Source organism: Lynx rufus, unplaced genomic scaffold, assembly GCF_022079265.1.
Source record: "Lynx rufus isolate CCGP_SWC_20201006 ecotype Redwood Valley unplaced genomic scaffold, mLynRuf1.p SCAF_2, whole genome shotgun sequence".
Classification (NCBI taxonomy): Eukaryota; Metazoa; Chordata; class Mammalia; order Carnivora; family Felidae; genus Lynx; species Lynx rufus.
Window position 1 is genome coordinate 210,447,473 of NW_025814834.1, and position 24,252 is coordinate 210,471,724.

At 61.0% G+C, this 24,252-nt stretch overlaps 1 protein-coding gene and 1 non-coding gene across 4 annotated transcripts; one reads left to right on the forward strand and one right to left on the reverse strand.

Annotated features, from left to right (window-relative positions):
- Nucleotides 1-5,055: 5,055 nt before the first annotated feature.
- Nucleotides 5,056-24,252, forward strand: ATP13A2 (ATPase cation transporting 13A2). Of its 3 annotated transcripts, none has more exons than XM_047082798.1 (29): nt 5,056-5,267; nt 11,749-11,843; nt 11,944-12,126; nt 12,459-12,517; nt 12,686-12,800; nt 13,062-13,141; nt 14,317-14,394; nt 14,575-14,644; nt 15,411-15,545; nt 15,635-15,701; nt 15,783-15,914; nt 16,760-16,915; nt 17,390-17,500; nt 17,587-17,633; nt 17,718-17,906; nt 18,798-19,004; nt 19,457-19,552; nt 19,639-19,795; nt 19,905-20,025; nt 20,170-20,294; nt 20,964-21,124; nt 21,249-21,365; nt 21,491-21,570; nt 21,887-22,039; nt 22,128-22,224; nt 23,039-23,262; nt 23,345-23,496; nt 23,579-23,748; nt 23,841-24,252. In XM_047082798.1, the coding sequence occupies exons 1-29, from the start codon at nt 5,258-5,260 to the stop codon at nt 23,973-23,975; spliced, it is 3,522 nt and encodes a 1,173-aa protein (XP_046938754.1). In that variant the 5' UTR covers nt 5,056-5,257; the 3' UTR covers nt 23,976-24,252. The 3 variants fall into 3 exon arrangements, with proteins under 3 accessions (XP_046938754.1, XP_046938755.1, XP_046938756.1); XM_047082799.1 differs by having other exon boundaries at nt 21,887-22,018; XM_047082800.1 differs by lacking the exons at nt 5,056-5,267; nt 11,749-11,843; nt 11,944-12,126; ... (1 more) ...; nt 12,686-12,800; nt 13,062-13,141 and adding an exon at nt 13,211-13,900.
- On the reverse strand, nt 11,523-11,656 carry LOC124516817 (small nucleolar RNA SNORA16B/SNORA16A family). The gene has a single exon (XR_006963206.1). It is a non-coding gene; the product is annotated as a small nucleolar RNA SNORA16B/SNORA16A family (small nucleolar RNA).

Consider the following 24,252-nt stretch of genomic DNA (forward strand, 5'->3'; position numbering starts at 1 on the left):
ATACACACACACACACACACACACACACACACACAGACATACAGTACAATATGGGTCGCCCAGGTGGCTCAGTCATTGAGTGTCCAACTTCAGCTCAGGTCATGATCTCCCGGTTCGTGGGTTCAGGCTCCACGTCCGTGCTGTCAGCACAGAGCCTGCTTGGGATTCTCTCTGGCCCTCTCTGCCCCTCCCCCACACGTGCGCCCATGCTCTCTGTCAAAAATAAACATTCTTCATAAAAGATTTTATTTTTTTAAGATTTTATTTTTTAAGTAATTTCTTCACCCATCATGGGGCGCAAACCGACAACCCCAAGATCCACGGACTGAGCCAGCCAGGCGCCCCGAGAATTACTTTTCTTTCTAAGGCTGAATAATACTCCATTGTGTGTAGATGCCACAGTTTGCTGGATCCATCCATCCCTCGGCGGATACTTGGTTGCTTCCACGTTTTGGCTATCATCAATAATATAGCAGCTTTCTATTCTCACCCCACAATATATAAGGGCCTCTTTGGTGCTAATAATGATCTGCCTCAGTGTGTGTGTGTGTGTGTGTGTGTGTGTGTGTGTGTGTGTGATTTATTGTCCACCTTAGCCTTTGGAACCACTGGTTAAGTGTTTGGTGGGGCAGGTGCACAGTGATTCTCTACTGCTGCCCATTCGGGCAAGCCCTCCTTACATTCAGGAACACTCCAAGGCTGCTTTTTAACTCCCAGCAGTGAGATCATCCAGGAAACAAAGGCCTCTTGCATCGTGAGGCAGGCAGCCAAGAAAAATGTCTGACTCACCCAGGATGAACCTTTAATGAGCATTGGTGGCTTTGAAAAGGGACAGTTCAAAAGCACTAGTCTTGTCTCCAGCATTACTCATTACGAGAGGCGAGGTGCTGGGGGGTAAAGATGAGCGAGATATGTTCCCTGCCATCCCTGCCAAGGTCGCCAAATTAAAACACACACACACACACACACACACACACACACCCAAAAAAAAAAAAAAAAAAAAACACAAACATTGTATTATTAGAAATTCAGAACAGGGTCCTCGCCCTAAAGTATAGCATCTCAGATGCTCGACCACCCCAGTGAGACCACACGGGTAACCCATCCTCTGGTGTTGAAGCCTAAACCCGGAAGTGAGAACTGAAAAACCCCCGGGGCAGCCCCCATACCTTCCATACCGTTGACACCCGGTTCAGCCTCGGGGAGGTCACATTCCTTGGATTCATGGATAATTTGACTTTGCTTCTAATATCTAGGTCTGCAGAGAAACATAAGTTTTTCCCACGAATAACATGATGGCTCAGAAAGACGAGCTCTGCCCCCCCAGCTGCTGGTACGAGGCAGTGTCCTGGGAGTTGTCACTGCAAATCTGCCTCAGGGCACGTCAGATTTGTGGCTTCAGGGCACCCCGTCTCCACCGGGGCCAAATGGGAACACGGTACCAACCGAGAGTTGTATTGACTGCTTATTTCATCTTTCCCTGGATTGCACGCAGGCAACTGCTCTATTTTTAACAGTCACAAAGGCTCGTTCTAATAAAAACTGCAGATCTGAGCAGAGAGACGGTAACCTGTCCTTTGTGCTACTTCTGTGCCCCGATTGTGTCCGGACGATGTGCCTTCATCTGCAAAAGTAATACTGTGGAATTCGTCCAGTTTCTCTAAGACTGAACCCAGCCACGTCTTCTTACCTGGTCGTTGGGCAACTTTAACTTCTGTGCCTCTCTTTTCCTATCTATAAAATGGGCATTAACAGCATTCGCCTACTAGAATTGTGGTTCAAGTCTCAATGAGAATAAATGTTAAGTTCTTAAAAAATAAGTAAGTATGTGAGGTGATAGACGTGTTAACTCAATGAAGGGAATCCTTTATACCTCAAAAAAGCTGAAAAATTTTTAAATAAATACTTAACATTAGTTTTCAAAAAGATGGGGCACCTGGGTGGCTCAGTCGGTTGAGTATCTGACTTCAGCTCAGGTCATGATCTCGCGGTCCGTGAGTTCGAGCCCCGCGTCGGGCTCTGTGCTGACCGCTCGGAGCCTGGAGCCTGTTTCGGATTCTGTGTCTCCCCTTCTCTCTGACCCTCCCCCGTTCATGCTCTGTCTCTCTCTGTCTCAAAAATAAATAAACGTTAAAAAAAAAAAAAAGGTAAATGAGAAAGCATCTACCCTGCGGTAGAGCAAATGCTCCAGAAACACAATTCAACTGATTGGTTTCAACTACCCACGACATGCAAGGCCCACTCAGTGCCACAGGGACCACACAGGCCTTCTATTCCTGGCCCCTTGGACTTGACGACCCGGGACGTTTCTGACACGCCTGACCAGAGTGAGGGACCTCCCTCCCACTCAGAGGATGGTTTTTCTGGGCGGAACCAACAGTGCTCATTTCTCATGTCCCACTGACCACTCGGTGCAGGGACAGAATGCCACCAACAGACCCCAACACCCAAATTCTCTCTGGCCCTTCTCCTTTTTGCCCAGGAGACTATAAACCAAATTGCTGAAACCCCACTTCATGTGTCTGGACAGCCATCATCTTGTCATGGGTTCTGTCACTAGGTGAGAAAATCCGTTTTCATGGCAAAAATCTAGTGAAGCTGGAGAAATTGAGAAGTAAGGCAACGCTCTAGAATCAACTGCCCCAAACTAGTGACTTCTCAATCCTTTGGCCACGTGGACCGCACATATTTTATGTCTTTCTCGTCAGTCCCCAAGGGAGCAGCAGCCCTGCGAGGAAAGTTCCTTGATGGGTCCTGACCCACAGGTGCCTGGAGCCCAACCCACAAACCACTCAGAGGACCACACAGGGAGAGCCACTTCCCCAGAGGTAACCCCAGCAGATGGCAGAGACTTCCACATCCTCTGTGGTTTGGGAAGAAGCGTCCTCTGGCTTCCTGCCCCATGAAGGCGATGGGCAGAGCGGCAGGTGTGGCTCCTCCCTAGATGGCCGTAGAGGGTGGAGCCTCTTCAAAGCCAAGCAGTAGGAACGGGGCGGGGGTGGGCGAGGGAACCAACTGAGCAGTGCGGTACCTGAGCCCCCTGCTCTTATGAAGCTTCTAGCCCAGCGCCAGGAGCTAAAGAAAGCAACTGGCTTCTGCCAAGCACCTGCTATCTCACGTCACCCTCTGAGCCACGAAAGAGGCTCAGAGAGGGAAAGTGACTTTTGTAAGCTCATACAGCTAGAAAGTGCCTGATGCACATCCCAACCCAGGAGAGGTGTCACAGCCCAGCCCCAGCCCCAGGACCACACTGCCTCTTGGCAAGGTCATCCTGGCAGGCTGGTTCTCCACACCCAGCCACTGTGCCTGCTGTCGGGGTCTGGGCTCCCCGGGGAGGATGTCCGTCAGGCATATTGAGCTAAGCCCTGGGGGAGGAACTGGGGACTGTGAGAAGTTAGCCTGCCCGCACTGGAAATGTCATCGGCAGATGACACATGACTTATCTGAACTGAGTGAAGCCAGCCGCATCCCCTACGCGGTCAAGCTGCTAGGCCAGCAGCCTCCCAGCTCGGTAAGTGGCTCCACTGTCCCCCATCTGCTCAGAACTGAACCCTGGAGCATAGCTGATTCCATACTCCTGCACGTTCTCGTCCCACCCACGAGAGGGTCCTGCCAACATCTGTCCCTTTAGCAAATGGACGTATCGAGCTCTTGCTGTTTCAGACACTGTCAAGGCCTTCCCTTCTTTCCCTTCTGGAGTCCATCCTACACCATAAACCCCCATCAGAGCTCTGGCTTCTTCCAGCCCTTTCCATGACAGGCAATTGTTGGAAGTTTTCCTCTGCCTGCCTTTGGCTGTTCCCCGTGTCTGCTTTATTCACCATCGTGTTCCCAGCTTCTAGAACTGCTTGGCATGCCACAGATCATATTGGGTAGATAACAATGGATCGGGCCAGTCCCATCCTTGGCCCCGATATGGTCGTTCCCTGATTTACTCCAGACCCTGGGGGTCTCTGACTCACCCTCTGCCTTTGGAGGTCCTTGGTCCAGAAGCCACCGACCCCAGGGTCAGGGGACGCCATGTTGGCAGTGTCACAAGCTGCATACAGGTATGAGGCCTCCGTGCGTCCCACTTGTGCAGGTGTATCCGCAGTCATGAGGTGAGGCTTCTGAGGCCTGGGTTATACCTCCGCTATTTCTCCAGCATTTTAGAGGCTTCTCGTGCATCACTGCAGTCTCCCCGTGCCCACGCCTATCTCTGAGGGGCGTATCTGACCGTGTGAGTCTCTGGGCAGGTGTGTCTTCCTTTTTTGACATTTAGTGAGCCGTGCCAGCTACTGTCCCAAGTGCTTGATGTCTTTCCTCATGTGAGCCTCACAACGCTGTGAAAGCAGGCATCGCTAATGTCATTGCCATCCCGTAGGTTAAAAAGGGAGGCCCAGAGAGTCAAGTGACTTGCCCAAGGTCACCCAGCCTGGAAAAGATGGAGGCCAGCTTGACCCAGGCTGCATAGCCCTTGACCAGTATCTGGGGCCCACTCTGTGCATGCCGTGCGTTGGTAGGGGGTTGTCATAGCTGTGTTTCTGAGCATCACATCACCGTTGCGTATGTGCGTGTTGTCTCTACGTGTCACCTCTGTGTGTGACTCTGTATGCGTGTATCTGAGGTGGTTGTGTACCTGTGTGTTGTTGGGCCAGAGCTGTCCTGTTTCCCTGAAACAGAGCCCTGCCTCTGTGTGTGCGTCTGTGTGGGTGCGCCTGAGGGCTGCTGTCCTCTCTCTAAATGTCACACCTCTGTGTGTGAATCTGGGTGGCGTGGGAGGGGTGTTGTGCACTGGTGTTTGTGTTGTCTGAAGGTTACCGTCTCTGAGTGTGTGTCCGTGTGTTCACGTGTCTGAGGACTGGCCGTCGGAGTTCCTGACGGTACCTGTCGGAACCCCCCCCCCCCCCCCCGGCCCACCGGCGCCCTCCTCCGGGTCTGTGTATCTCGGGCGGTGGATCCGCCTCTACGCGGGCGGCGGAGGCGGCTCGGACTACAAGTCCCGGCAGCCCGCGCGCGGGGCGGACGTGGGGCCGCAGTGGGCCGGGCGGGGCTTGGCTGCGCGCACACCCCGACTGCGGCACCGTCCCAGCCGCGCCGGCAGCCGGCTCCCGTGCAGGTGCCTCGGACCACCTCGCGCCACCGGACTTCTGCCCCGCACCCCACCCCCCGCCGCCTCCCGCCTCCTGCCTCGCGCCCCCGCCGCGGGGCATCGCGACGCCCGGGCCCGGGCCACGGGCCGCAGCGCCGGGGCCGGCGATGAGCGCGAGGAGCCGGCATGAGCGCAGGTGAGTCCGCGGCTGGGGCCTCCCCGAACAGGGCGCGGTCCCCGGGCCTCCTGGGCCTCCTGTCGTCGCGCTTGCCGTGGCGCGACACCCCCACCGCAGGCTCGCAGGCCAGGGGAACGACCTCCGGAGGCATGCCCGCGCCCATCCCGGCCCCCTCCTGGGGGAGTCGGCGCGGGGACCCTTCCCAGAGAGGCCAGGAGCCCGGGGATGGCGCCGCGCGGAACCGTCGCCTCCCTGCTTTCCAGCAGCCCTGGGCGCTGTGCACGAGGGTGATTGGCGGCCCGCGGGGAAGGGGCGCGGGGAGATGCCCCACTCCCACTGGACTCCCTCCCGCAGTGACGGATGTCCAGGGCGGGGGAAAAGGCCGCATGTATGGGGAAGATGCGTGGACGCCGCCGCATCCGGGGCCTCTGGGTGCTTACTCCTCTTGGATGAATGAAGAATGAATGAATGGATGGGGTTGGAGACGCCAGGCTCCCGAGTCCCTGGGTCAGAGTGCCCTGGACACAAAATGCCACTCCTGCCTCAGGCCTCCAGAGGAAGCCTGTCAACACCCCGGGTCCGAGGACCACACCCTGCCTGTGACCCTTCCCAGACCGCGTGCCCCAAGCCCACCCTTTTCTGAGTATAAATTAAATCCCACCTGCTGAGAAGGGGCCCGCTCTTCTCCGGGAGGGGGGAGGTCTCATCTCCATGTGAGTCACTCAGGCCTCAGCAGAGGGCCCACCAAAGGTTGAGCATCCTGTACAGCCGCAGAAGGCTCAGTTCTGGGCTCTCCCTCCCCACCTCCCACCTCTCTCCCCAACCACCGCCGCCACCCCACCAGAAGCTGGGAGTGCACGGGGCGGGGGGGGTGAGGAAGGGGGAAAGCTGAGGAAAGATACCCTCCGAACACCAGACCCGAAGATCGGATTGCTACTAGCAGGCTGTTCCTCTCCCCCCTAGCCTGGCAGAGGAGAGGAGCTTCTGGCCACGGGGGAAGCACAGTGCAGGAGGAGGCAGTGCTGCTGCCCTGGGCCACTGCCAGGTCACCAGCAGGAAGCTGGGGCTTCCGCAGGAAACGAGAGGTTCTCAGATGGCTTTGCAGCCCCTTCACTCTGGAGTGCTGGTGGCATTGCCCCAGGGCTGCAGAATCAGGCTGGGTTCAAGTCTGGTCTTGACCACCCATATCTGTGTGACTGTGGACATATTAATCAACCTCTCTGTGCCTCATTTTAAATGGGATCCAAATCCGTTGCTTTCACGGTGCGGCTGTGAGGATGAGCTAAGAGGAATGTGTTCCTGCAGACCCACTCGTTTCTAGCTTCTGCCCTTTCGAGCTGTAGGTCTCTGGGTGAGGCATCTTGAAGCTTTGTTCCGAAGTTTTCCCTACTGTAAAATGAGATGATAATTGCCCCTCAGTCACTGTTATTCAGAAGAGCAACCGAATCATCCTGAAAAGTATTCTCATCCCGCACCGCACAGACCGCTCTGGGCCAGACTGAGCTGGTGATGCTGAAAGAGATCAGATACTGCCCTGATCCTCCTGTGCCATTCCTGGGGAGCTGAGATGTGACAGGAGATCAACAGGCACTTGCCAGTGTCTTGACAAGTGTCCTGCTGGAGGGAGAGAGTGCCCTAGCCTTGATCTTGCTGGAAGACCAGAGTTTTCTAGGCTAGACTTTTCCGTAGATCTGACTTCCTCCTCCAAGCCCCTCTTTCTTTCCTTCCTTCCTCCCGAGGTTGACTGGGAGAGCATCCCGTCCTGAAAGGAGGGGTGTGTGATGGCACCAGGAAGAACTGCCCAGAGGGAACGGTGTTTGGGGCCTGGGGGAAGCGAGCAAACGAGGGTGGCACAGGGTGATCTCTGGCAGGGCCTTTCAAGACGAGGCCCGTACTTCTGCACCTGGCAGCTGACTGGCCCGGAGGCAGGGGCCGGTGCTGTCATGTCAGCGAGACGTGCAGGCGTGCCTCGGCCGTTCGTTCATTCAGTAAACGGTTCCAGAGTCCCAGCCTCGTGCCAGGCACCGTGAGCCGGAGGGGGACGCCCGCGCAGGCCTGATGCTGTGATGGCTCCCAGTGGGTGTGGCTGAGGCGGACAGAGAGGACGGGGGAGCGAGACAGATCCCTTTCCAGCTGCGACAAGTCGGTGGGCAAACTGCCTCCCCAGGACTCAGCCTTCGCACCTGTTAAGCGGGGTAAATGGCAGGATGGTTGCAGGATGAAACCAGATCAGCGAAGCGACCCGCTCTGGGTGGCCCGGCGTGCCGCAGGCTTCTTCCCCATCCCCAGCCGAGCAGTTAGCCCGGAGAGGCTGTTGAGTGTGCACCGGGGAGCAGGGGACACTGTGGGTTTCAGACGGGGTGATGGGAAAGCAGAGGGGAGCCTGAGAAAGAGGGCAGAGCCCTTCCGTGGCAGGGAAGCCAGCCTCTGCCACGTGTACTGGCCACGCTTCAGGAACTTTAGACACCCCTGGGTGGCGGCTACTCTCGCTTCCTCATGTGCCAGCTGCTCAGGGTTATGCTCCCAGAGAGGGGCAATGGAAGCCCAGAGAGGTTAAGGTACTTGCCTCACAAAACACAGCTTGCCTGTAAGGGAGCCAGGGGCTCGGACGAAGACAGCTGTGAGGACGGTTGGGCAGTGGTTAAGGGCGCGGACCCTAGGGGCGCCTGGGTGGCTCAGGCGGGTGAGCGTCCGACTCTCCGGTTTCGGCTCGGGTCATGATCAGTTCAAATGCATCGTTTCCATGCGTTTGAGCCCCGCATTGGGCTCTGTGGTGACAGTGCGGAGCCTGCTTGGGATTTGCTCCCTCTCTCTGCCCTTCCCCTACCCACACTGTCTCTGTCTCTCTCAAAATAAATGAATAAGCTTAAAAATTAAAAAAAAAAAAAAACCACGGACCCCTGCGCGAGACCGCCTGGATCCGGATCCCGCCACTCACCGGCTCTGTGGCGTCTGGGCAACTTACTTCACCCCTCCCGGCCTCAGTTTCCCAATCTGTAAAATAGGGATAAAAGGAGTCCCCTCTTCATAGAGTTGTGGTGAGGAATTGAGTGAGTTAATGTGTATAAAGCCCACGGAACGATGCCCGGCCTGTGTCAACCCCTTATCACCCCAAGATGCCCTCTCTTTCCCTTACAACTCGGACCAGCCGAGATCAACCTTAAAGGAGAAACTCCCCACCCTGCCCCACTCGGGGAGCAGTTGTCTGGCAGAAGAGATGGCTGGGGTTCTGGTAGCAACTGGGACTGTCCCCTTTTGAAGTGGGGCGAGAGAAGACTGTGGCTTTTTGGGTGGCCAAGGACCTGCGAACCCAGCTTGCCAGGCTGTGTCACTTGCCCCAAATGCCTGCTTCTCTGCCCCCCCTCCTCCAGGCCCGGAACCCTAGTGATCACCACCCCCAGGCCACACCAGATAGCAGAGGGCCCTCCGCTGGGTGTCGTCTGCAGGCTGCTGTCGGGAAGGGAAGGAAGTGATGCTCTGCTAAGCCTCACTCACAAGCTGGACTGGGCTGGGAGCAGAGAGTGAAAGGCACCATCTCAGGAGACCCGGTCTGGGACCTGTGTGAACCCCAGGGAAGAAGGCTGACCTGGCCTCCTGCCCTTCCGGCTTTGAGACTCTGTTGCCGGCCAGACACCCAGGCTGTGTGTGTGTGTGTGTGTGTGTGTGTGTGTCCCTCCCTGTCCCTGAGCTGAGGCTCCATTTGTGTTGTGAGTCAGCCAAGTGGACAGGGCAGGGGAGGGACTGGCTGGAGGTGGGGCTTGTGGGGCTTAATTGGTTGTTGACTCATCAGGTTCAGAGAGGCCTAGGGAGGTGCAGGCCATGAGCCCTGGTCTCTGAAAGTGCCCACATGGGCCCCAGAAACACAGGATCTGGCTCCAGCTGCCTGGCTCCATCATCTACCTGGGGCTCTCTGTCCCTCCGAGCCTCAGTTCCCTCATTTGTAAAATGAGAAAAATGAGTCGGCCTCCTCGCGTTGCTGGAGGGTAAAGGAGCTAATTCATAGGGATGCTCCCAGTGGGTCTTGTCACCCGGGAAGTGCTTATTGGCTGTTGGCTGCTCTTTTTATGGTCATTACCATAGTAATTATTATCCCCGTCGTTACGTGGCGATATGGGGGCTGGGGTAGGAGAGCTGCATGGCCTGATGGGGACCCGTGGCCCCAATCCTCAGGGTGTCCTCGGGTGGTCCAGCAGAGGGAGAAAACCCTGGAGTCAGCCTGCCTGCACTTGCATCCCGACGCTCCCGTGTACTTGCTGTGTGATTTGGCCAAGTGACTTAACCTCTCTGAGCCTCCTTTTCTTCTATTGAAAGGGGCTAATAATTGAGCTCCCATGGCAGGGTTATTGTGTCAACCGTGTAAAAAGGGCCAGGAGCAGAGGGTATGTGTGTGTGTACAATGGGCCTTCGGAGGCGTTGGCTGTTTGGAAAGCTTCAGAAGCCCAAGTGTGTGGGGAGAGAGCAGCTGAGGGGCTGGGGATGTTGATGACAGTGGCAGCGGCCTGGGACACTCTGGGCTCGTTGGTGGAAACTTCTAGGCCAGGGCTGTGCAGGGCTCCTCTGGGGAGGGGAAAGGACGGGAGCTTGGGAAACCTGCAGCCCGCCCCCACCTGCCCGGCCCTCCCATCCCTCTAAGCGAGCTTTTCCAGAGGCTCCTGCCATTGCTCCGGCAGGTCTGGGGAGGGGCCCAGGCACCTGCATGTCTGAACCCCACAAAGGCTGCCTGACAGTGGGAGCCATGAGCCCACCCCGTCTGCAGCCCTGGAACATTCACTGCCTGCCCGCCCTGCCAGGACCACAGCTCTACAGCTGGGGACACAGAAGTAAACAGAATTTCTGCAATAGAGCCACCTAGTGCTGTTCTCTGAGCCTCAGTTCTCCCATCTGTAAAATGGGGGTGATAGCCCTCCCTTTGCAGAGGTTAAGTAAGGAACCCTGGTAACTGCTCAGCTGGGACACAGCATCTTCTCTTTGCAGCTGAACCCTCCTCTCTGCCCACCCCACCCCCCCCACTGGCTGGGCTCCTCCCTCCCCTCACCCCTCCCCAGTTCCCCTTTGCAGTGGAGGCCCCTTTCCTGGCTGCCATCAGAGGCGGGCCTGACGTCTTGGCTTCTCAGCATCTCCTCGCTGCCAGGACTCTGCCGGGCACGGGAGTTGACCAAGGAGGAGCAGCCCTGATCCCTGCCCTCAGGGTGGGGACCAGACGGAAAAGAGGGGCACATAGCTCCCAGGAAGCTACCAGCTAGATGTGTGAGGGCGGTGTGAGCTCAGGGTGCCTCCCCCCAGGGCCTGTCCCCCACCCCATTCTGAGCCGACACCCAGCCAGAGAGAGCCAGACGCACAAAGGAGCTCGACATGGTGAGTGAGAACCAGTATAACAGCCAGATCACTGCTATTAGATCCGTCAGACCAGTTTATAAAACAGCGATGCTTTTTACTTCAGTCTTTTATTGGTCAGGCCAGGTGGTTATGGGTTCACAGTTGGGAGAGAAACACTAGGGGAATGAGGGGAGCTTAATCACAGACACGGCTTTGTGAGCAGCAGACCTCACTTTATTATTATTATTTTTTTAATGTTTATTTTTGAGAGTAAGCGGGAGAGGGGCAGAGAGAGAGGGAGACACAGAATCGGAAGCAGGCTCCAGGCTCCGAGCTGTCAGCACCGAGCCCGACGCGGGGCTCGAACCCACGAACCGTGACGTCATAAGCTGAGCCGAAGTCGGAGGCTTAACCGACCGAGCCGCCCAGGCGCCCCAGCAGACCTCACTCTGAACACAGCATCAGCAACAAGCTGGCGTCTTCAGCGTCTTCAGAATCAGACGCTGCCAGGAAACCTGGGGGCAGCCAGGTCCCGAGGGGGTTGTGCTCCGTCGCGGTCCTGACCCCAGGATCCCCACTCACGGAAAGCGCCACTTCACTCACGCCAGAACCTTCGTCTCGCACAGCTGTGACTACAGTTGTCTTGAATAAGCTTATGGTCCCCTTCTTGTGCTCCTCAGCATCGAAGGTGTGACTGCCTTTGGTGCTGCTACTGACACCTTAAGCCTTTCAGGGCAAGGACCCAAAGCACCACACAGGTCTTTTCCAGTACACGTGTCCAGCCCGCTCCCATCCGCCCCTCCGGACGGGCCCTTGGTTTCAGCAGGCGAGTTCTCGAAAGCCTCCTTCTGGTAACAACTATATGCGAGACCCCACCCATGGAACGTTTCTCCTGACCTCTGGAAACGTGCCAGTTTTAGCAAAGGACTCTGTACCCAAGAGTTGGCAGGGACAGCGGGGACTCTTTTCCCAAAATGTTGCAGGTCAGTCACGGCAAACAGAACCGTGACCGTCAGGGAGAACAGCCACGCCGGCTCCTTTTTGACCACAGCGGCTGCATGGAAACAGCCGCGGCTTCTGTAGGGGCCACAAAATGACAATGCTTGTTATGTTTAAAGAAACAGGAGCAGGAGGAGCCCCCCCCCCCCCCCCCCGCCATGACCTCTCTCCTTTGTGCCCACAGACAGCAGCCCTCTCGTGGGCAGCACGCCCGCCGGTTATGGGACCCTGACGATAGAGACATCTGTAGATCCCCTCAGCTCCTCAGTTTCATCCGTGGTACGTGGGCGGGTGTGGGCAGGTGGGCCCCCCTGACCCCCCGGCTCCTCCTCTAGCCCGCCCCGCCCCCACCTCGGCCTTCTCTTTCGGGTCTCCGCAGAGGCTCAGCGGTTACTGTGGCAGTCCATGGAGGGTCATAGGCTATCACATCGTGGTCTGGATGATGGCAGGGGTCCCTTTGCTGCTGTTCCGCTGGAAGCCGGTGTGGCGGGTGCGGCTGCGGCTCCGGCCCTGCAACCTGGCCCGCGCCGAAACACTCGTCATCGAAATAAGAGACAAAGAGGTGAGTCCCGGCCGGCCGGCCGGCAGGGGCAGAGGAGAGGGTGGGGCGGGTCTGGCGCTGGAGAGGGTCCGATGCAGGGGGAGGAAGGCGATGGATCCTGCTCGGGTTCTCAGCCCGGAATCTCTGTGGGACCTTACACAGGTTGTCCTTTCTGGACCTCAGCTTTCCCGTCTGAGCAGTGGGTAGAAGGGACAGGTTAGGTGGCTCCTGAGAGGAGGATCATCTACGTCCTCGATCCCTGCCTTCTCCAGCAGGGGCCACAGGGTGGGCAGGGTGGGGCCTGGGAAGGGAGGAGTCTCCTCTGGGACCAAGTCCACGCCTCTGTGTTCCAGGATAATTCGTGGCAGCTGTATACTGTGCAGGTGCAGACTGAGGCCATCAGTGAGAGCAGGTGAGGCAGCCCATCACCCTTCCCAGAAGCCCCTGCTCCCCACCGGCCTCCTCCCACAAAGGCTCTGACCCTGGTGCCGTGCACCCCAGGGAGGGACCATGGCTCCGTGGGGATGGGGTGGTGCTGGAACGTTCCAGAGTGCCGCAGTAACCCCCACACCCCTCCCAGCCTGGAGCTGCCTGCCCAGGTCCAGGCGGAGGACGGCCGGAGCCAGGCGGCTGTGGGGGCAGTGCCAGAGGGTGCATGGAAGGACACCACCCAGTTCTGCAGGAACGAAGAGGCAGTGAGTGGACAGCTGGGTCCGGACAAGTCCTTACCCGTCCCTGGGCCTCACTTTCACGCTCTATACAGCGATGGATTGGACTCCACGCTCCCCAGGCACCTCCGGTTCCATTGTCCCAAATGCCCCGGATGCCGGCTGAGCACCTTAACACATCCAGGCCTCCCTCCCTCTTTCCTGTGACTCTGGCCTCTCTACCCCTGCCCTCCCCACCCCCCAGCTCCTCTTGGGGCTGCTTTCCAGCCTCTTCTCTCTCCCATGCAGCAGCGGAAGCTGCGATATTACCTCTTCCGGGGCCAGCGCTACGTCTGGATCGAGAGCCAACAGGCCTTCTGCCAAGTCAGGTAGGGGTCAGGGCCGGCGCGCACACGCTGATGCTGGGCTGGGCGGGAGGGGTGGCATGAGGTGGCCCGGCGGGCTCCCCGAAGCTCTATGCCTTGGTCCCCCGCAGCGTGAGCGAGTCCCTGAGCCTCTCCAGGCCTCAGAGTCCCTGTAACCAGGACGTGAAGAGAATCCATGCCTCCTAGGGTTATCTTGAGGGGGAAATCTGTAAGCTTCACGTAAAGTCTGGCTCAGCCTCGGGCCAAGGGGGTGACACCAAATCAGACCTGAGGCTCTGGACTGGGACCCTCCATTTGGGGTCTCGTCCCTGCTCTGCCACCTACTTGAGAAATGGGAGCTCACAACACATCTTCAAGTGCAGGGAGCTTGTGTGGAAGGTGATCCCGGGGAACACTGGGGGGCATGGGGGGTGCAGGAGGTATCATTGGGAGCTTGGTCCCCTTGGGGATCTTCTCGAGCCAGTGTGGAGCCCGGGGTGCCCTCACCCGAGGAGCGAGGAGGCGGGGGGTACTTCCCATCATCCCCCCCACCCCCGCCCCACCCGTGTTGGCGGCTGGCTCCCGGCCACGGATGTGAATTCCTTGGTGCTTCCCGGCTCGCGGTGGAGCACCCTCCTGCAGCCAGGAACAACCCGCCAGCGAAGACAGGTGTTTGCAGTGCCAGCTGCGTCTGCAGAAGTGGGCACCCCGCGGATGGGGGGACGGGGCCAGCCTCTGCCACAGGAGGAGAATAGCACAAATGGCTGACGTGTTCGTCACGACGTAGGTGCCAGGGACTAGCCACGCGCTTTGTGTGGCTTCTATTTTATTCCACCTGTAGCCCTGTGAGGTGGGTGCTGTCACCATCCCCATTCCACAGGGGAGGAAACTGAGTCACAGAGAGGTTGAGTCGCTTGACGAAGGCGTCATCATTGCAAATGATACTCCTGTCACTAAATAAGAGTGGTTCTTGTCGCTATTAAATATTATCAATCATCTCTCTTTGTTCTTCCTCGGCGAGGTAGTTTGGGGCCAGTCAGAGGGATGGAAGGAGAAAGTTAAGCCCAGAGTTTGTGAGGGACCTGCCTCCTCCTAGGAGCTCAGTGGGCCAGAAGGGACCTGGAGCCCCAAGTCCCTGGCCTGCAGGGCGCCCGGGTCCCATCACCCATCCGAGTCACCCTCCCCCCCGCCCCCCGCAGCCTGCTGGACCACGGCCGCACCTGTGACGACGTCCGCCGCTCCTGCTCCGGCCTCAGCCTCCAGGAGCAAGCCGTGAGGTGGGTGCTGCCCCGGACCAGAGGTTCCCTGCGCTCTGGGGACCCCTGTCTTGCTCCCCTGAGTGTGGCCTTCTCTGGGCCTCGGTTTCCCTGGCTGTGAGATGAGGACCTCTGTCGCCCTTGGAGGATCCGGCCGCCACTCCCCCCCTCCATCTTTTGGCCTCGTCACTTCTCTCGCAGGAAGACCATCTATGGCCCCAACGTGATCAGCGTGCCGGTCAAGTCCTATCCCCAGCTGCTGGTGGACGAGGTAGGGCTGTCCCTGGGCCTCGCCCCAGCTCTGGCCTGGATGGGCTATGTGACCCTGGCCGGGGGCTTGGCCTCTCTGGGCCACTTTCCAGTGGCAGACCAGAGCAGCCGTCCCCTTCTCCACAGGGGAGAGTCATCTCAGACCCAGCCCCATCAGCTCAGGGCCAGGAATTGGAGGCTCTGATCCAGGCTGAGGCTGGGAAGAGAGGCCCAGAGGCAAAGCCACAGGGGCTGGGCTTCTCCTGTGGGTGAGAGTCGTGACTCTCTGTGCTTAAGCCGCTTTAACCGTCTGGCAGCCGTGGAGTAGGGACACTCGGTTCATATGCAAAGAACCCAGGCTTCAGAGGGGTGACACGGCATAGGGGACAAAGGGATCCCTCTGAGGGATCTGAGCCCTCTGAGCCAGAGGCAGACGCCCCTGAAGGGGGACAGACTTCAGGAGTCTGGCCCGATGTAAGCCCCGGGCGGCCACTCGGGAGCTGTGTGGTTTGGGGCAAGTGACTTGACCCTACTGTGCTTCAGTTTCCTTGTCTGCAAAATGGAGTGAGGGTAGCATCCACCCCGTGGAATTATCATCACCATCGGATGGTACTGAGTTGTGGTGCTTAGCAGGGGCCTGGCATGGAAATGCCCGCGTCCTCCCTAGAGCAGAGAAGCCGGGGGCTCGAGAGCTGTCCGGATGGGGCTGAGCAGGGAAACGGCCCGGCCCGGGGCTGCGCTGGCCCGGGGTCACGGGCCCTGATGCTGCCTCCCCGCCCCTCCCCCAGGCACTGAACCCCTACTATGGGTTCCAGGCCTTCAGCATTGGGCTGTGGCTGGCGGACCGCTACTACTCATATGCCCTTTGCATACTGCTCATCTCCACCGCCTCCATCTGTCTGTCGCTCTACAAGACCAGAAAGGTGAGTGGTGTGAGGGGGCCGGGGCGGGGCAGGCGGGTCCCCAAGGGGGCCACCGCCCACCCACTCCCCGCGTGTCCCCCTGCCCGCAGCAAAGCCAGACTCTGAGGGACATGGTGCAGCTGTCCACACGGGTGTGCGTGTGCCGGCCCGGGGGAGGTGAGCGCTGGGGAAGGGAGGGGGCGGGGCGGGGGGGGGGGCGCCCTGGGCCGTGCTGAGACCCCCTCCGCTTGCCCGCAGAGGAGGAGTGGGTGGACTCCAGCGAGCTGGTGCCTGGAGACTGCCTGGTGCTGCCCCAGGAAGGCGGCCTGGTGCCCTGCGACGCTGCCCTGGTGGCTGGGGAGTGCATGGTCAACGAGAGCTCTCTGACAGGTCAGCCCCCCGGCCCCGCGGCCTCCGGGTCTTCCTCCCCGGCCAGCAGGCCCCTCTGCTCGCATCGGGGACATTGAGGTTTTTCTTTTGTGCTCAAGTCACAACCCCGGGGGTCGGGTCGGCACTTGCTAATCCTACACGCTCAGGCACTCAGTAAGAGATTGACCCTCGGGGCACGCCTGGGTGGCTCAGTCGGTTGAGCCTCCGACTTCGGCTCAGGTCACGATCTCACATGTCGGTGGGTTCGAGTCCCGCGTGGGGCTCTGTGCTGACGGCTCAGAGCCTGGAGCCTGCTTCGGATTCTGTGTCTCCCTCTCTCTCTCTCTCTGCCCCTCCCCTGCTTGCGCTCTCTCTCTCTCTCAAAAATAAATGGACGTTAAAAAAAAAAAAAAAAAAAGATTACTACTCTGCCGGACAACATTCTCGGGGCTTTGTAGAGGTTTAGTCCCCACGCCCCACCCTGTGGTTTATTGGCTTGAGTAATAAAAGGAGTACAGCTTGTTATAAAATAATTCCAGCAGAATGAGAACATCCTCCCCACCCCCTGCCCCCCCACTATGTGGACACGAGTGCACACCCGCTTTCCCGTGTTCCCCGCGGGAGGGGTCCCGGTACCTGGCTGGCACACGGCCTTCCAGGGTCGCCTGGCTGTGTCTGTTAGGTCTTTTGCCCTCTCTCAGCCTCAGTGTCCCTCTGTGTAAAATGAGGGCAGTGGTTTCTGCACACATGGTTCCCAGAGTTAAATGAGACCTAGGGCTTTAGGAAACAATTCTGTGCTTCACTCTGGTCGGCGGGAAGGAGTGGCATGGGACCCCCTCACCAGCTTCGTACCGCGTCCCTTCCAGGGGAGAGCGTTCCAGTGCTGAAGACGGCCCTGCCGGAAGGACCGGTGCCCTACTGCCCCGAGACCCACCGGCGGCACACGCTCTTCTGTGGGACCCTCGTCCTGCAGGCCCGGGCCTTTGTTGGACCCCACGTCCTGGCGGTGGTGACTCGAACAGGTGGGAGTCCGGGACGCGGGGAGGGATGCTGGGCTCGTGACACCGGGCAGGGCAGGGACCATCTCTGCTGCTGTCCTACCATGGGACCTGAGACAAGTCCCACTGCCAACTTGGGGTTGGCTGATGTGGGCAGGGATGTGGCCAGCAAGGAGGAGCCCACCCCTCCGGAAGGGAGCAGCCCCGTACGACACCGCAGGTTCTTGTCGTGTGGGAATGGGACCTGGTGTCACCAGATCTGAGTGTTTCAGCACGAGCCACATATCTGAATTTTAAGTGAAACCACCCACTTTATAGATAACTGTCCATTCATTCCGGTTTAACTGAGCCCTGTGAGCGCCGGGCCATCACGAGGAACCCCAAACTGGATGATTCCTAATCCTGGGAGCACCACATCTCACAGCCCCCAGGCGCGGTGGTGGAGGGGAGGGGCCGAGAGGACCCGTCCTGACCCTCGGCCTCCCTGGCTCCCCCCAGGGTTCTGCACAGCCAAAGGGGGCCTGGTGAGCTCCATCTTGCATCCCCGGCCCATCAGCTTCAAGTTCTACAGGCACAGCATGAAGTTTGTGGCCGCCCTCTCTGTCCTGGGTGAGCGTCCCCCTGCATTCCCCTCTGCTGGTGGGACATCCCACATCCCGTCCCAAATCCCGCTGAGTCCCTTGCTGTCTCCCCAGCTCTCCTCGGCACTATCTACAGCATCTTCGTCCTTCACCGCAACCGGGTGAGTCTCGGGGGGCCGGGTGGGGCCTGGCAGCGGGGACCCGGGGCCGGCCTGGCCCTTGGCGTTCACGGTGCCTCCCGCCAGGTGCCTCTGAATGAGATCGTGATCCGCGCTCTGGACCTGGTGACGGTCGTGGTGCCCCCCGCCCTGCCAGCCGCCATGACCGTGTGCACGCTTTACGCCCAGAGCCGGCTCCGGAGTCAGGGTATCTTCTGTATCCACCCGCTGCGCATCAACCTGGGGGGCAAGCTCCAGCTGGTGTGTTTCGACAAGGTGGGGGCCGCAGGGCAGGGGGCCCGGGCGCCACGGCCAGGCCTCCGCACCCGTGTTTCATTCGGCAGCGCTGACCAAGGGCCTGCTTGGTGCCAGATCCTGTCCTGGGGAGGAGACCCTTAGAGATACCACCCCCCACCCCCCACCCAGGTCCCAGCCGCGTCAAGCTCACGGCCTGGCGGATGAGCTGTCCGAGATCATTCAGGCTTTTCCCCCTTATTGCTCTCAGCGCCGAGACCCAGCAGAGACCCCACGGCGATGTCCCCCCACCAGAAAGCACAGAAAGCTGCAGATGATGTGATGGGCTTGGGGAAGGAAGCGAACGGGGTAATGGGACGGGTGCTACTTGAGGTCACTCCCTCAGGGAGATGGCAGTGAGGAAGTCTTCTCTGGGAGGCTGGGCCACTGGGGCAGGGCCGGAGGAGCTGAGCAGACCACGTGCCTGAGGCAAGAGGAGCAGGGGGGAAGGGGGCAGGGCGAGATCGGGGGGTGCCCTGGTTGTCAGAGGCTGGTGAGCCCCGTGGAGGAGTTTGGACATTAATTATTCTGAGGGCACCGGGGGCCGCAGAGGTTTTAAGCCGATCGTGTTCACAGAGCTCCCCGGCTGTCCCTGGGCCGCGGGAACACAGCCTGGGGCGTGCAGGCTGGCGCCTGCCTCGCTCGTCCGTTCAGCAGGTACACCGAGCACTGCGTGTGGCAGGGCCCCTTCCTGGCACCGCATCGGATGGGTGATAGGGTCGCAAAGGGGCCTCGGGTGGGGACCCGGAGGCAGTGGTGCCAGACAGAGGAAGTGGGGGCTGGGGAGGGCGACTCTGGGGCGTGGACGCCCAGCACAGCCGCACACGGCTCAACCCGAGGACTCACCACTGGCCTGCCCCTTGCCCCCTGCAGACGGGCACCCTCACGGAGGACGGCTTGGATGTGATGGGCGTGGTGCCCCTAAAAGGGCAGGCGTTCCTGCCTCTGGTCCCGGAGCCCCGCCGCCTGCCCGTGGGGCCCCTGCTCCGAGCGCTGGCCACCTGCCACGCCCTCACCCGGCTCCAGGACACCCCGGTGGGCGACCCCATGGACCTCAAGATGGTGGAATCTACTGGCTGGGTGAGGAGCAGGTCTCCGTTCCAGGACTTCAGGTGGCGTCCAGTGCGCCACCGTCATTAATGACAATGTGGCCAAGGCCACACACGAGCACCCACTGTGTGCCAGCGCTCCGCTGCACAGGCCTTGTCTCGGGCTCCTCCTGTAGCCCAGGAAGGAAGCTTCAAACCTGCCTCACAGGGAGGAAGGACCGGGCTGAGGGAGATTTGGAATAACTTGTCCAAGGTCACCCTGCAGCTTGTAAGTGGCAAAGCCAGAGTTTGAACTTGGGTCCATCCGACTCCAAAGCCCGTGCTCGTGACTTCCCGTTCCATCCAGTCTCCCGTGGAGGGAGTCTTCCTTGAATCCGATCTGAATCCCGCGCCGCCTCCCTCCGTGGGCCAAGGATTGGCCCGCCCCGGGGCCAAGCCGGTGCCCAGCCCGTCAGATGCCAACCTTCTCTGCCCGCCTCGCAGGTCCTGGAGGAGGGGCCGGCCGCAGACTCGGCATTCGGGGCCCAGGTCCTGGCGGTGATGAAACCCCCGCTTCAGGAGCCCCAGCTGCAGGGCGTGGTGAGTCTCAGGTGTGCCTGCGGGGCGTGGGGCGGCCGGGGTGGGCCCCACAGGCCGGCCCTTCAGCCGCCCCTCCGACTCTGCAGGAGCCCCCGGCACCCGTCAGCGTCCTCAGCCGCTTCCCGTTCTCGTCAGCCCTGCAGCGCATGGACGTGGTGGTGGCGTGGCCGGGGGCCGCACAGCCGGAGGCCTATGTCAAGGGCGCCCCTGAGCTGGTGGCAGGCCTCTGCGACCCCAAGACAGGTGCAGGGGGCGGGCCACCGACCGGAATGGGGTGGGCACCCGGCCTCTGCCCCTGGCCCCGTCCACCCCCCGCCCCCCCGGCCTGGTGACACCTGCCTGTCCCTGGCAGTGCCCACGGACTTCGCCCAGATGCTGCAGAGCTACACGGCCGCCGGCTACCGCGTCGTGGCCCTCGCCAGCAAGCCGCTGCCCATCGCGCCCAGCCTGGAGGCCGCTCAGCGACTGACCAGGTGGACCGTCCCCTGTCCCGCCCCTTGGGGACTGCGCACCAGGCCCAGGCGTAGGCAGCGCCCTGGGAAGGTGTCCTTGCCCGGTGGCTGGCAGAGGGGCCTTGGCCACCGCCTGACCCCTGACCCAGCTCTGGCGCCCTCCAGGGACACCGTGGAGCAGGACCTGAGCCTCCTGGGGCTGCTCGTCATGAGGAACCTGCTGAAGCCGCAGACCACACCGGTCATCCGGGCTCTGCGGAGGACCCGCATCCGCACTGTCATGGTGACAGGTACCCCGGGCGGCAGGGCCTGGGTCAGGAGGGCAGAATCTACCCCGTCACGGGCAGAGGGAAGGGCGCGCCGCGTCCCTTCTTTTCGGACCCCCGCTTCAGGCCGGGGCTTTTTCAGACGTTTCGTGGATCTTCACAACGTCCCTCCCAGGGGGTAACTGTCCCTCCATTCGATGGATGAGGCAGGCGAAACTCTGATCAGCCTGGGTTCCAGCCCGGCTCCAAGTCCCGAGTTCCAGCTCCACCTGTGGGAAATGGGGGAAGTTATGTCAGCCTCGAAAGTGGTGACGATTTCATGGAGCAAGGAAGGAAAGACTGTAGCCAGGGCAACATGGAGGAGCCCAACAGGTCTGCGTCCTCGTCCTGGTCCTCCCCACCCTCGCACGCACACACTCGCACGCACGCACACCTGCCAGCAAGGTCCGGCAGCACCAAGTAGTGTATGTGGAACTTGAAACCCGGGTGCCCAGTTTCCCCTAAGCCCTTCGATACCTGGTTTTCTAGAAGAGGAAAGTGGGGTTCAGAGACGTTAATGTACCTGCCTGAGCTCTCCCAGCCAGCCGTGATAGACACACTGTGTCTGGCCTCAGTTTTCCCATCTGTAAGTGTCAGGGTGAGGACGGCCCCCCAGATAGCACCTGGACCCTGACCTTGTCCCCACACTCCTAGGGGACAACCTGCAGACGGCCGTCACCGTGGCCCAGGGTTGCGGCATGGTGGGCCCCCAGGAGCGTCTGGTCCTCGTCCACGCCACCCCCCCCGAGCGAGGCCAGCCTGCCTCCCTCGAGCTCCTGCCACTAGAATCCTCCACGGCTACGAACGGGGCTAAGGTGAGGCTGAGCCGGGGTTCCGGCTGCACACCCCACCGATGACCCCGCCCCTGCGTCACCTGACCCAGGCCCCAGCTCTCCGGGGTGGGCAGGGGAAGCTGAGCGGAGCTTCCTGGGCCCCCAGGATCTTGGCCAGGCCGCAAGCTGCACCATGGAGCCAGACCCCCGACCCAGCCACCTGGCCCTCAGCGGGTCCACCTTTGGTGTCCTTATGAAGCACTTCCCCAAGCTGCTGCCCAAGGTAGGGCTGCCCCCAAGCCTCACCCCTGGTCGCTCTACGCCTCCCCATGTTCTCCTCCCTCCTCGTGGCTCTCCCGCCCCCACCCTACAGCTGCCCCAGCCTCCCCTGTCTCCCTGTGCTCTCAGGTCCTGGTCCAGGGCACTGTCTTTGCCCGCATGGCTCCTGAGCAGAAGACAGAGCTGGTTTGTGAGCTCCAGAAGCTTCAGTGAGTACATGTGGGACCTGCAGGGGGCAGCTGGTCCGTGGTGGTCGTGGTGGTGCATGAACACCTCAGGCATTAAGAATGATCCTCACCCTCCGGGAAAACCCAAGCAGGCTCTCCTGGGTCCGTGATGCCGGAAGCAGTAACTGCCCCTATTTGTTGAGCCCCTGCTCAGCATGTGCCGGGTGCCATGCAGGCAGCAGGGACCCGGCCAACCCCACCTTCTGCCAGCAAGCCCATGGGAGGGGAGAGGGGTCACTTCACAGACACGGAGGCTCCTCACCGGGTCCGGCCATTCCTGCACACCTCTCTGCATCAGGTACTGCGTGGGCATGTGTGGGGACGGCGCCAATGACTGTGGGGCCCTGAAGGCGGCCGACGTGGGCATCTCGCTCTCCCAGGCCGAGGCCTCTGTGGTCTCGCCCTTCACCTCGAGCATGGCCAGCATCGAGTGTGTGCCCATGGTCATCAGGTGAGGCGGGCAGGGGCCGGTGGGCCAGGGCTCATCAGGGCCCGTCGGCCCAGCCCGGGCCCCCTAATGCCCATACCCTGCTACCCAGGGAAGGCCGGTGTTCCCTCGACACGTCGTTCAGCGTCTTCAAGTACATGGCTCTGTACAGCCTGACCCAGTTCATCTCCGTCCTGATCCTCTACACGGTGAGTAGTGATCTTGCCGCCCAGAGCAGGCCCACGGCCAGGACGCTCGGCAGCGTGGCTGGGAGCCCAGCGGGTTCTGGAATGGACGCCGCGGCCTCCCATCCTGCCCTGCCGCGTTCTGGCTGTGTGGCTTGGACGACTCCTGAGCCCTGGGTCGCACAACGCCGAGCTCAGCGCCCGGCACACAGTAGGTCCACAGAATGAGGGTGGCTGTCCCGTGCTGGCGTTTCACGCCTGCCGTCTGGGAGCTGCCATGCCCGAGGGAGACTGAGGCAGAGTCCAGGCAGGGACCGAGGCAGGCGTGGGACGGAGAGCCAGGGTCGCTGTGCCACGGATCCACCTGTTTCCCTGCTTGCCCTGGCCGAGACCTTGGCTGTACCCGTCACACCCTGCCCGGAGGGGTATCTCCCTGCTCTGCTCTGAGCACACGCAGCTCACCCCCATGGAAAGGAGGTGACCCCACCGGGCAATGCAGGTCTCGTACGAGCCTCTGTCCCTGTGTCCACCAGGACCTGCGTCCTCTACGGGCAGAGCCGCAGCACCCCCTTCAGCCTGGGAGGGAGCTCCCCGTGGGTAGGAGGAACCTGCCCTCTCAGATTTAGGCCCCCCCCCCCGCCTTCTCAGACCGGGAGAGGGGCTCCCCGAAGGCGGTGCAGTGTCTTCTCCATCAGACTAGGCGCTTCCCGGAGGCAGGAAGGCGCTGCCTCCCCATCAGGTTTTGGGCGGAACGATTCCCTTCCCATCGGACTCGTTGGGTGCAGGTCTGGTGCCCCCGCTGCTACCTGCCCCTCTGCCCTCCCTCCCCTGCTGGCAGATCAACACCAACCTGGGCGACCTGCAGTTCCTGGCCATCGACCTGGTCATCACCACCACGGTGGCGGTGCTCATGAGCCGCACGGGGCCGGCGCTGGCGCTGGGGCGGGCGCGGCCGCCGGGGGCCCTGCTCAGTGCGCCCGTGCTGAGCAGCCTCCTGCTGCAGGTGGCCCTGGTGGCCGGCGTGCAGCTGGGGGGCTACTTCCTGACCGTGGCCCAACCCTGGTGAGTAGCGAGTCCGCCCCCCAATCCCAGCCCTGCCCCCTCCTCCACGCTCGTTCCCTGACCCCGGGCCTCGCGCCCCCAGGTTCGTGCCCCTGAACAAGACCGTGCCCGCGCCAGACAACCTGCCCAACTACGAGAACACGGTGGTCTTCTCGCTGTCCAGCTTCCAGTACCTCATCCTGGCCGCCGCTGTGTCCAAGGGGGCGCCCTTCCGCCGGCCGCTCTACACCAACGGTGCGGCCGCGGGGCGGGGCGGGGCTGGCGTGGGTGGAGTGGAGAGGGGCCCACCGGCCTGACGGACTCCCTCCCCCTCCAGTGCCCTTCCTGATGGCCCTGGCGCTCCTGGGCTCCGTCCTGGTGGGCCTCCTCCTGGTCCCTGGCCTCCTGCAAGGCCCGCTGGGGCTGAGGAACATCGCTGACACCTGCTTCAAGCTGCTGCTGCTGGGCCTGGTGGCCTGCAACTTCGTGGGGGCCTTCATGCTGGAGGTGGGGCGCACCCTGGGTTGGGGCTGGAGGGGGGGCTTTCAGGGTGGGCTCGGCCGCGGCTGGCCCTCCCACCCTCTCCCTGTCCTCCGCAGAGCGTGCTGGACCAGTGCCTCCCGGCCTGCCTGCGGCGGCTCCGACCCAAAAAGGTCTCGAAGAAGCGTTTCAAGCAGCTGGAGCGGGAGCTGGCCGAGCAGCCCTGGCCGCCGCCCGCCGGGCCCGCGAGGTAGCGCGGGCCCGTCCGCACACCGGACGCCGATCTCCCTGCCTCTGAGCCACCGACTGGGACCCGTCTCCGGAGACGCCACCACCGCCGCCGCTCGTGCAGCCCGGAGGCTGGCAGGTGTCCTGCTCCTGCCCCGGGTCTGCCCGGCCCAGCCTTCCCTGCCCTCGGCCGGGGAAATGCTGTCGTCCCCAACTTCAGACCTCCCGTGTACACATGACAGCTACCAATGCCCCCAGAGCCTCTGTCAGTGGAGCAAATAAAGTCATGATATTTTCCTGGCA